At 40.7% G+C, this 13207-nt stretch overlaps 1 protein-coding gene across 2 annotated transcripts in view; it reads right to left on the reverse strand.

The window, feature by feature from the left end:
* The window catches only part of DGKI (diacylglycerol kinase iota), a 447792-nt gene that overhangs the window by 109817 nt on the left and 324768 nt on the right, over positions 1-13207 (reverse strand). For both annotated transcript variants that reach the window (XM_068550116.1, XM_068550115.1), the window contains one exon: positions 8227-8327. In XM_068550116.1, the coding sequence (XP_068406217.1) occupies positions 8227-8327 (101 nt within the window). The remainder of the gene's footprint in view (positions 1-8226; positions 8328-13207) is intronic.

The raw sequence follows: 13207 nt of genomic DNA on the forward strand, positions 1-13207 counted from the left end.
TAGTCATTATTTGTGTGTGTGTGTGTGTGTGTGTGTGTTGTACACAGGATAAACCAACAAAGAGCAAAAATGTTCCTTTGGGCAAGACTTAAGAATATACCTGCAAATGATAGTTCTCATTACCGAAGGCTAAGTTTTAACAAGGAAAGAAGAATAGAGTATCAGTATGAACACTTTAGGCTACTTCCTTGTCTGAGACCTAACATCATTAACATCTAATAAGGCACAGCTCTGGAATCACTTCTTATTTTCTTGTACACAAAGCAAGGCTTTGGATCATAAACAGAATTAGATAATGAAGGGGATTATATTAAAAATAAGATCATCGTCCTTCAGCCTAATATTACCCTGGTATCTGAGTCTTGGAAGTTAGCAAGACAAGGAATGCACTCATGTATAAGCCAAGAAGACCCCCAGGAACTGACAGGTCAGGGTCTCCATGCTTACGAAAAAATCAAGGAGTTTCAAGGTTCCAGATCTAACGTGCTGCTCAGCAATTCCTCCCAGGCCACTCACTGTCTCACTCCTCAAATGGCTATTTCAAACTTTCCCTTTTCTTTTTCCCTGAACACTGATACACTTCCCTTCCCTACTGTTAGCTAGTAGGCTTGCCCCTTATGTCACTGAGAAAATAAAAGTAATCGGAATAGAACTTCTGCTTCTCCCTGGTACCAAATCCCCCAACCTACCTGCCTCTGTACCCACTCCTCTGCCTTCCCTCCCCGTACTCTGGGGGACTGTCCCCACCCCTCCACTGTGCACTGGACCCCATCTCCACCTATCCAAAGGCATTGCTCCTGCAGCTGGCCCTCTCTCTCCTGAATCAAGTTCTCCCTCTCTAGTGGACTGGCCCATCGGCACACACACCAGCCTACACAGCTGAACTAGCTTACAAATTAAAACAACAACAACAACAAACCTCCCTTGATTCCACATCCAGCCCCCATTCCATTTCTCTTCTTTCCAGTTAAACATCTCAGAAGGGCAGTCTATGTGGAATCACTTCCTTTGGTCCCATTTGCACATGAACCTACTCTATCCACCTTCTTCCCTCTACAACCTCTTGTGAGGTTACTAATAACCACCCTCTACCCAAATCCAATGACCAGTTCTTAGCATGCATCTCCCTGCACCTTCACAGAGCATTTGACCTAGTTGTCACTATTCTTTTACAAAATATTCTTCTTCTCTTGGCTTCCAACCAGCAAGCTCTCCTGTTTTTTGTTTTTTCCTAGCTCACTCTGTGCTTCTTGGTCACCCTTGGGTCCTCTACATCTGCCCCAACTCTGTGCACCAAGTTGCTGAGCCCAAAACTCAGAGGCATCCTTGAATCACCCTTTCCTCCTACACAGTGCAGCTAATCCAGCCTCTGATCCTACCAGCATTACCTCCAAAACAGATCCAAAGTCCAACTGTTTCTCCCCAACCCTGCTACTTCAACTCCCTCAACTTCCAGCACACGTCTCACTTGGAATATCATGTTAGCCTTGTATCTGGTGCGCTGATTTTTACTTTCACAACCCAGCAGTCAATTCTCCACTCAGCAGCCAGAATTATTCAGAATAAATGCAGACACGTTATACTCCTTCTCAAATAATTCCTGGAACTTCTCATTACATTCTGAATAAAACTCAAAGCCTCTCCATGGCCTACAAGCCCCCTCCATGTGCCAGCCCTTTCCTACAACTTCAAAATGACTTCATACCCTTCTCCACCCAGCTAACCAGGTTCCAGCCACATGAACTTCCCTGTGGTGCATTGAATAGTCCAAGGATGTTTGCACCACAGGGCCTTAGCTCTAGCCACTCTCTCTGCCTAGGGACACTCGTCCCTCAGAAATCCAGGTGCATACTCAACCTTTACTTTTAGGTCTCTGCTTAAATGTTACCTTTTTAGAAAGTCTCTCCCTGATCACCTTATCAAAAATAGGATCCTTTGTCACTCTTGCATTATTTCCCATTATAGCACTTACTGCTATATCACTTATTCACTTGTCTATTTCTCCAAATGGAGTATAAGCTGTATGAGGGCAGGCACTTTTCAGTATCCCCATCAACTGAAGTAGTACTACAAATATGGTGAGCAGTCAATAAATACATGGATTTATGAACAGATGATCTATTTGGGAGGTAGAGAAAGATCCCAAAACAGAAAATTGTCCAACAAACCAGAGTCTGGTAAATTAAGGTAAAGTCAGTTTAAATACAAAAAAGCATTTGAAATGGTATTGTGAAGGATTTAAAAACAAGTATGCTATTAAAAATATTTTATAAAAGAAAATAACTACTACTTGGAAGAAATAGGGAGCATAGTGATTAAAGAAGTATTCAGAATGTCAGGTCCTTAGAATTTTCCTTAAGTTTCTTGGGCCTCATTTGCTCTATATATAAAATGGGGATCACCATGCTACCTAATACACAGAGATGTTGGGAGAATTAAATTATATGATATGTGTAGAAATATTAAGACATTTGCTAGCTCACAGTAATAGTACAATATGCATTAACTACGATTATTTTTATTTATTAGCAGTACATTTTTATTAAGGATAAATACAAGATACAGACAAAAGATAGGGGAGAACAGTAAAGGAAACTAAACACAAAACTCTGAGTAAATGTCAACTCATGAAAATAGAAATAAACATAAACACTTGCAAAGCAATGGACAGTGCCCTTCAGAGGGCAGACTGACATCATTTAACTCCTCAGACAGATTTCAAACGGAACTCCTACCTCCACCAAATGGAGGCCCAATCTCTACTGAACGGCCCTGTTGTCGACTTGTTAAATGATGGGGAAAGATTCAATTTTAGATGAAGCAATCGATAGGGAGAAAAAAATCACTGTTTTTAGCAAACTCGTGAAGCAAAACGCACTTAACACGTTCTGATGCTTGCAATCATTACAATGAATGATGTTGGAGCGTTAAAAACTTTCCTAAGTAAACACGTCAGGAGGAAAAATTTTAAGTCCTAGGTAATTTCTACAGGGCTAAACGTTTATTACCGTATAGTACGCCCTGAGGAAATATAGAGTTTAACCACTGCATTTAGCAGATACAGCAACTGAAGCCTGAAGAGGGTAAATGCATTGCCCAAGGTCATTCAACTAATTAGTGGTTACATTGGCTTTTGTCATGCTTGCTTATATATTCCATCCCTTCCTTTAGTTATTTAAATGTTTACTAAGAAAATAGATACATAGTGTTTCCTTAGTTCTATCATAATCCTCATCAAATGAGAAAAAGCTCATTTGATGAGCTTTTTCAGGGATTATTTACGCTTTTCTTTTTCCACCACTGTTTGCTCAGAGTAAGCACTCAATAAATGTGTATTGAATAAATGACACTGTAATGTTACATGCCCTGGTTTCATCTTTCAATGCCTAGCATCTAGGGTGATATCCAACATATAACTGATACAAATGTATAGTTTTTGGAAGCACGGATTCATCCATGAGTGAATGGCTCCACCATTTTGGCATGTTTATCAAAGGCAATTGAGTCATACATAAAAACTGAAAACAATAAAAAAAAAAAAATCCAATGATCCACATCCCCCCATTCTGAAGATGAGTGAAACATGGTGACTCACTTACAAAGAATAGCACAGGGAAAGTAAAAAGACAGGAACTTTACAGTGGAGAAACTGGGCAAATACAACCTTAACCAAGAGATCAGGTTACCATCACAAGCATGTCATGTGGGAATCAGGTAACCCCTGATATGACGGGATGGGAAGCGTACTTCACCTCTGCAGTATTCTTTCTAAGAACCTACAACTCCAGTCTAATTATGAGTAAAACATCAGATGAAGCCATAATAGGGGATATTGTACACGTCACTGGCCTGTATTCCTCAAGACAATCAAGGTCATGGGGGTGGGGGGTGGAGGAAAGACTGAGAAACTGTCAGAGACCAGAGGAGACTGGGATTAGTTAACAGTAATGAAGCAATATCAGTTTCTGTGGCAAATGTACTATGGTAATATAAAATGTTTAACAATGAGAAAAACTGGGTAAGAGGTATGTAGGAACTCCTAGTAGTATCCTTGCAACTTTTTCGCAAATCTAAAATTATTCCAAAATAAAGTTTATTTTTAAATATTCCATGATGGATAGCAGATGATGCACTTAAGAAAATGTATAAGGACTTAAGAGAGGGAGTTTGCAGATATCTGACCAGATCACTAAATATGGGTTTCACAGGCGTAAATACCTTGCCATCGTAGCAGTCTCTTGTACTACTAGCTGACACAATAAAAGTAAATCAAATGATTACTTATATTTTCTTTCCGTAATCTTTCTGTAATATATACTAGTGTTTTCAATTCTATTTCTGAAAGTGAGAGAGTTGGAGGGTGGCGATGGTGTGTGCAGTTTGGTGAGAGGATATATATAAAAAAAAAAAGGGCAGCTGCTCTGAGCCTGGCTTGTGGACTTGCAGATTGAAGGGCAATGTCACAGCAGTGTCTTTTGGAATAGCAACTGAAACAATCATAGCTACCATTTTGGGAAAGCTTGCTAATGTTGCCAGACTGTGCAGCGGGGCTTTCATATACAACATTACATTTAACCCTCAGCACCCTATGAGGCTGCAATTATGTTCTCGTTTGAGAGATGAGAGATTTGGTCATCAGTAAAATTACTTTGTCAAGGTTGCAAGTGAGATTCAATCACAAATGTTTCTGACACTTCTACTAAGTCATTCAACAGAAGACAAGGAAATTCCATTAGGACAACTGCCTAAATATCTAATTAGCCACAATCATCATTCTTAACCAGATAATGATATACTGAGATATTATCCACTATATAGATATACTAAATTGTAAATGGCCAGATAATATCCATGGTACTGAGATACTGTATATAAAAGGGTTGTTGAACACTGTATTTGATATACAACACATGTTAGCAATGTCCCGCACCTTTATAGGCTACATCTGTTTTCAATTAGTTCCAAACTGGTTTTTACTTTTCTGCTTTAGGCCCTAGACTCATATGAATTATCATGGCCATTAAAAAGTGCAGAGTAAGCTGATGCCAGAAGAAAAATTTAGCCAGTTTACCAGAGATAGAGTTACATCTTGGCCAGTATCAAGTTATTCCAAATATAAACATATATGTCATGTGTCAGTGAAACTCTTTTGTACTTAGAAATATAAGAAATTTTTAAAAACTGATTACCCTTTGCCTAGACTATATGATTATATGCTTTATTAAGAACTCATTTTTATACTTTATTCTGATTATGGGAGTGAGTTTCTGCTATAATTATTATAGATTTACTTTAAGAATTTTTTTTTAATACGGCTACTTTCTCCTTATGTTCTATTTCAAGTTGAATAGACTTTCCTCTGTTGGATCACATAACCATTATCTTGAGGATTCATAATTCATAAATCCAGTGGAAAAAACTTTAACTGTTTTAAGCAAGTCTGAAATTTACCAACAAAAGCAGAAGGAGAGACTGGCAAAGACTGACCCTCACTGTGTTATTATTTTAGAGGAAATGCCGCCAGGTGAGTTGGGGCTAAATGGAAGGGAGACAGGAAGTATTCAAAATACTATAGCCATCTTTCTCTCTGCCAAAATAAACACGGCGATGAAAAAGGGCTGCCCTCCTGTAATTACCACGGAGTCCTGCCTCACAGACAGAAGCAGGGCTTTGTAAGACACCAAACATCTGAGCTTGTAATCTAATATGAATAATGATCCAGACACGTGAGCAAGATTCTATTAAATGGTGAAGGAAAACAGCCACATGCTGCCTGGATAAGTCACTTGGTGTATCGTCAAGAAAGGGAACTAATTTTTTGAACCCAGTAATGCAGGACTGCTCTAGTTTGGACCTGGATGTTGACAATAAATGAATGACCGAAGAGGATTCACCCCCTATGTTCTTCCAGGATGCAGGTCAGAGCACATTCCTAGAGTCCCTTTTATCTAGATGTGTTCTATTTCATATCATTAATGCTTCAGAAATAACCTATTTTGGCATGCACTGCACATTTGGATTTGAACTGGTGTTTGCCTTCATACTCAGTTCGAGCTGTCGGCCTTCCCATGAATCTGTAGTCACTTGCAAGTTGGAGCCGGGGAAGAAAGGGTGAGTGTGAATAAGTCCATAAACCCCCAAGGACAAACTTTCTCGAGCAACTACAATTGAGAAGCATCATTGCCATATATTAAACGTAGAATGACTGAGTTGGCTGTTTTACTCCTAATTCATATGTTGTTTTCCTCAAATCTTTAGAATGAGATAATGCTTTGATTCCCTCTTTGAGAGTTTCTTTGTTCTTTTGGGTCCCAAAAGACATGGCTGAATTTATTGGACTTATATTTATACCAAGTCACCTCCCTCAATTTGATATAAGAAGTTTCCTCACATAGATGTTTTATCACAAAAGAGATGATAAGCAGAGTACTTGCCAGGAAATGTCATCTTGTAAAAACTCAAATCATAATTACCTCTGGCAATAGTGGACCGATAATGCCCCAGAAAAGATAGAAGAGGTCATTGAAATCCACAGATAAACTTCAAATCTCATTTCAGCCAAAAATTTCAAAAGCTTCCCCACTCCTAACTGACTCTCTTCAGAGCTGATGGTAAGCTGCAAAATATTACTGGCTTGAGATCCAGTCTCTTTTTTAATTTTTCAAACCTGTAAGCTATTTGTTTAGAAGTTTGTAAGAAAAAGAACATAAAACACCATTCTTTATCATTAGTAGCCTCTAAAAGTCAGTGTAATTTACACTGTAGCTACATCTCCCATTGCAAAACATATAGGTCCACCACCTTACGGGTTAAATTAGATTTTGTGCTAGTCTGGCCCGCATAATCTCATGTACATTAGAAAATATAATCTGCCATTGGCAGAAGGGGGAAATGCAGAGGCTCAGGGAATTGTTCCTTTTCCACCTCAAAGCATTCCTACCAAAGGGAACAAGAGTGAAGGATGGAGCGAGAAGGCTGGGGAGAAGCTGAAGGATATTGACGTTTACAGAAAAGGATGAAGAGGGCTGAGGAAGCTGAAGCAGTGAGAGAATGGACAGAGAAATTCCATACAGGATGCCCTGGTAGGTTTAGTGCCTGAGTTACGGGGGAAGCGGATCCTTGCTCACTGTCACCTCCAGATCTGAAAGTCCCTGCCCCACCCTGAGACTGTCCTTGGATTTAGGGACTTCCATCCAGTACACCCCACTACAGATCACAGGTTCAGGAATCAAAGCTCAGAAAGGTGCCCCCTACTCCACTCCTGCCAGTTTTAACTATTTGCGTCTTCTACACCTTCAGGCAGGTCCACACCTGGGGCCAGTTTGGGTTTTAGTTCATAAATTTCTGGTTCTATACAACACTCCCTTCTCTCTGTTGGCATCCCTGCCTGTGCCCTTGGACACTGGCCCTCATCTTCTCTGCCTTTACTGCACTTGACTACTGGCCCCCACAATTAAGAAGGAACCCAGAATCCTAATATCCAACACACCTGTAGTCTTAACTGCTTCTGGCTGACGTTCCCCAGTTACCTCATATATTTTCATGGTATAGACAAAGATCTAAAATAGTGACTAGAATGTAAAAAATGCCCAATAAATATGGAATGATGAGCGAGGTGAACTAATAGTTATATATATTTAAAGAAGCATATGGAAAATACGAACATTGAAAAGGAATTTGTATGTTGACTCAACTTAAGGTTTCAAAAGCACCGGCACCTCATCAATGACTCATTTTACCATGACATTTACTATGCTGTGGGCCTTTCTTTGACGCCATACAATCACATAACAGCTAGAAGTGAAGGACGTGTGTTCCCAGATAACTCTGTCACACTGGCATGAAGAATGAGGACAGTATTTGGTAATGCAGCCTCCAGGAAGAGACGTGTGCTGTCTCAAGAATTGTCTAGATGTTACTATACCATGTTGTGTCACCATCATTCTGCTTTTCTCATTTTAGGTAAACCTGAGACTAAAATGGTTAATAAACCAAGGGATCGTAACATGGCATCAAGAGCAGAACTATCTTATTCTGATTTCCTTTTCTAGTTCCATCTTCTTCAGCCCATATAGCATCACTTGGGGTTCACATGTTACTACACTTCCCTTCATTTCTTTAACCATGACTTTCAGACACAAGATGAATCTATCCATCAAACCAAGGAGGACCAAGAAGCTGAAAACAGGCTGATCCCATGATATCCATTAGGCACTTCCAACTTACAAGCTTCCCGGAGTTTCTCTTTGTCATAGTGGAATCCTTCATAGTCTTGTAAACTGATTTTGTTCACCCGGATCCTCAGACGGTCTGGGACAGACTGGGGACTGCAAAACAAGAACCGAATGGTCAGATATCAAGGAGAGAATGGAATTGGGAGTCATATGCACCTGGACGGACTAAAGGCAATATCATCTCTTCTTCTGAAGAAGAAAGAGTTCACATTCAAACCAGAATCATGGGATCTTGATCAGAATACAGCAATTATCTGGAGAACACTTCTCTGGAAACCTCAAGTTTCTGGAACGGAGGTAAGAACATGGGAATAAGCAGAAAAAGCTTCTGGAGCCCACTCATTGTTTTTTTTTTTTTTTTACTAACTTATTAAAAACTCCAATAAGACTCTGTGTTCAGTTCCACAGTAAATTAGATGCAGCTAATCTGAAGTGCTGAGAAGTGGTGTAGAGCTGGAAAGAACTGCTTTAGCAAATATGCCCATAACAGCTTGGCTCTCAGAAGAGACAGGAAAACATAAAAATCAAAGCAAGAATCCAGAAAGCACAGGGCTGAGAATGAAATGGCTCCACGCACCTCGAACTCCCTGGGGGCACTTCTCAGTCAAAGCAAATTACAATAAATGCTGCCTGTGATGGTACCACTGAGGACCCCAAAATGGAGGAAAAGTGTTAAAACACGTACAACATGCATTCTTTAGGAAGAGAATGAAGTATTTAATTCATTTTAAAGGAATTCAAACTGGTTCAGGATAGACAGTGAACAATTAAAAGGGGGTCGTACCAAACTTTCTGAAGCATCCTATTCACCCTCAGAATGTTTTTTACCTGGATTCCTTGGATGTTTTTAACTAATATTTTCAAAATAGTTTAATCATGGGCATTAGTCGAGTGAAATAATTTGATCTTCATCATCACCACTATGGAACAGTACATTTATTCAATATATTAATATAACACAATCCCCATTTGTCTTTATTGCTTCTCCTGTCTTATATTATGGGGTAAAAGTCCCCATTGACTGAAGCAGAAAGAATAGCATTAGTCCTCAATTCACTTCAGGAAAAGAAAGAAAGGAAGGGAAGGAAGGGAAGAAAGGAAGGAAAAGAGAGAGGGAAAGAGAGAAAGAGAAAAAGAGAAAAGGAAGGAAAGACGAGAGAGGAGGAAGGGGAGGGAGAGAGAAGAAAGAGGAAAAGGACGGATGGAAGGACAGAGTGATACTTTTAAAACATTGTCAGGATACCTCCACCCCAACCTCAAACACACATGCAGTCACACACACAATTTCACTGCAGCTCTGGAAGAGGGAGAAATAATTTTAATTTCATTCTCTTGTCTAAAAACTCATTTTAGGGCAAAGTATAACAACTCCTTCCATACATACTCCAACTTAACAGGCACTGGTGAATAAAACTGACATGAGTAAGTTGGGATGGGAGATATGGTTTAAAGCACATTTGTGAATGAGCAGAACAGACCTTTAATATCACACATACCCACACCGCCATTTACAGGTAGGGAACCTGAGGTTCAGAAAGGTAAAGTGATTTTAAGGTCACAGAGCTACTAAGTGACAGAGCTGGGAGCAGAGTCTTGGACTCTTCATTCATCCCTCTTATGCTCCTTCTCTTACACGATGCCAAGAATCCCACAGATTGACAGCAAAGCCACAGAGCCTGGATTAGCAGAGTCGGACGATCCCTACGTTATGCTCAGACTCTTCGGTCAATGAACAGTCGACAGGGGGCTGGTTAAGTAAACTGTTGGTACAAACAGGAGAACGCGGGGCAAATATTACAAATGAGTGTCTACCTTTAGAAGAAAGTCTGAGTACAATATATTGTTAAGTGAAAAGAAAAAGTCATCGAAAATTACATATGGCATAATCTCCTTCATGTGAATTGTGGAATTTAGGAGTTTATAGAGAAGTGTCTGAAGAAAATGTTCAGTAAGCTGTTTGAGATGGTTACCTGTACATGGGGGGATTTGGGGATTATTTTACACTGAGTATCATCATTTTTAGAAAAATAACGTAATTATTTTAAAGGTACATCAATAAGTAAATAAATGGTAACTCAGGGCAAGAGTGAAAGTAAGGATTATATCAGTGTTAGGTGTTAGATGTAAGTAGATAGGAAAGAATTATTAACAGAGTAACCACACACCGTTCACACCAAATGCTGATTTTGAAATTAAGAGAGGCCTGATATATATATATATATATATATATATATATATATATATTTTTGGCTGCACCACACGGCATGTGGGAATCTTAGTTCCCCGACCAGGGATCAAACCCGTGTCCCCCTGCAGTGGAAGCACGGAGTCCTAACCACTGGACCGCCAAGGAACACCCAAGAGGCGCCTGACCTTTTTAGTGTCAAGTTCACTCCAGTGAACTGCAAAGATTATAATTAGCAAATACTCTTCTGAAAGCGTAGCAGATAAGAGGGAAGCTGGAAACATAGAACGCGGTGGCCCATCATACTCTGTAACAGGGGAAGAGAGAGGGCAGAGGGTGAAAGAGCTCCGCCAAAACATTTTTTGAGGTAACAGCAGATCTAGTGGCAGTGAGCTCTGGTCCTCTCCAGTGGGCTGGAGTCCAGAGCTGGCTATGGCAGCAGCTGCCAAGTCTGAAATGGGATTCAGAGAGTGACTGCAGACCAGTCCCCGCGCCCCTCCTCCAGCGGGCTCCCCGTGGGCTAACCAGTGTGAACCACCTTTCTCAAAATCCAACAGTGTCTGCTCTCTGCCCACACACTTCTGCCTTCCAGGTTCTCATCTGGACCCACTGATTCCCACCACACACTACTGCCCCCTGAACCACAGCCTCCCACCAATCTTATAGAACTTTCCAGATCCCAAATGAATTCATATATTATCTCACTTCATCTCCAGAATGGAAAAGAGTGGAGACTCTCACTAACCAGCGGACACTCTGTTCCTTCCACTTCCCACACATCCACTCTTCTGCTCTCATCTCCCATCTTCTCCCAACAACCTACAACACATCCCACTTTCCCACCAGTGGCAGCTTGCTTAAAACCAGCCTTCTGACTAGGGTACCTGGTATTTGGCCTGCTATCAAATGGTGCCCCAGATCAGGCCAATCAGGAAGGTTGAGAACATTCACCCAGAGGGTCCCTGATGGATAATCCCTCTGAATTACTCTGGACCCTGGTATAAAGAGTAGGTACAGGAGGCAGCTCAGCAAAGTGGTTAAGAGCTCAGACTCTAGGTCAGACGGACTGGATTGGAAGGAAAGTTCTTCCAGTTACTGGTTAATCAGGAAACTGTGCTTCAGCTTCCCCATAGGAAAGGTGGGGATAATAACAGTATTCACCTCACGGGGATGTTATGAGAATTGAGTGAGTCAACACAGGTGATGTGCTTAGAAAAACGTCTGGCACATTGTAAGTGCTCGATATTAGGTATTAGCGGTATAATTATTATTCTGAAGCTTGTTCTTTCAGGTAAGTGTCTGCCTAATAAACACTAGCACCTGCTGCTGCCAGGTGTTGGAAGGAGATGAGGGCATATGCAGGAACTCCCTAGATACTTCTAACAAGCTGCTGGGCTTCCTCCGGGGGCAAACCGTCTAGCCTGGCTGGTGTCATGATTCTCCTGGATCTTCTCCCACTTGGTATTTTACAGGCCAAGCGATAACATGGAAACAGACAACTAGAACATGGGGGAGAAAAGTGCACAGAGATTAAATGAAAGCCAAGTAATTCGATTGTGTCCCTTGATGGCAAAATATATTAGTGTCCCATTAATGGCTGACCGGAGGTGAAGGATGACAAAGCTATTCCTTGGACTCTGGGGAACAGCATTGCCATTAGTTTTCTAAAATTAAATTTTGCCAAGAAAGTTAGCAGAGCATAGAAGAGACTAACAACCTGGTAAAAATGGATTTGCCTTTGTGCCAACTTCTACCCCAAGCTACTCTATACTAATTTAAGCTCTGTATCAGGGGTTCTAAACCTGACTTCCATGGGACCCCTCAAGGTCCCTAAAAAGGACTCAGCAATCAGCGAATGTCCTTTAAAATCGGGACAATGGCCCCAACCTGTCGCCTTCTCATGAATTTCCTCTGAAACATCAAGAATACATTCGTTGTGTAGAGTGGAAGTTGATAGCTCTGAACTTAACTCCGAAATATCCTCATCATGACTTTCTCAAGAACCGTAATAAAGGCACCTCTCGCTAACGTCACTAACAGGGGCCTTAAAATCTCCAGACTGTACCTTCTCTCTCCACCTATGCACACCTGTTACCTTGAGATGCTGGAGGGGGCGGGGGGTAGGTGCAGAGCCGTCAAGACAACTCCCTGAACACAACTTACATCTAATTCTCATCATTCTATGCTACCCTGTAGTTCCTGCCAATAGATTTTTTTTATTTGACTCTTCAAAGACTTTCAATCCATTAGTGTCAAATTCCTTCCTTAAGCCTCCAACCTTCTTCATTCTTTCAATCAATTTCTTTACTACACATTGTCTCTCACAGACTGATAAAAGACTCCTCTCATCCCAGTCTCCTATGTACAGACACCCCTCATGGATGGAAGGGATGAGTTGGGTGCTTTTGTTCCCACTTCCAGACAATTGACATCACATAATCCCTTCTTCTCATTGGAAACACAAATCACCTGGCAGTAACACCACTTAATGTTAAGACAATATAGCACAGAGCATAAAGCAGGACGCAGAATCAGGAAAATCTTAGTTCCAATCTGAACTCTATCAGTTAACACACATTTGACATTCAGAGCTCTGAAGTTACCTTCTCTAAACCATTTTCTGATCTGAAAACAGGACTAATAGGAATATAGTGAGAACTGAATGAGAAGATGCATGTAAGGCAGATAGCACACTCCTGCAAATAGTAAGTTTCCAAGTATAATGTATTGTTATTTTGTTGCTATTATTAGCATCCTGATGCTTCTTCAATTTCCACAGGCCTGTTTA

Source organism: Eschrichtius robustus, chromosome 8, assembly GCF_028021215.1.
Source record: "Eschrichtius robustus isolate mEscRob2 chromosome 8, mEscRob2.pri, whole genome shotgun sequence".
Taxonomy (NCBI): Eukaryota; Metazoa; Chordata; class Mammalia; order Artiodactyla; family Eschrichtiidae; genus Eschrichtius; species Eschrichtius robustus.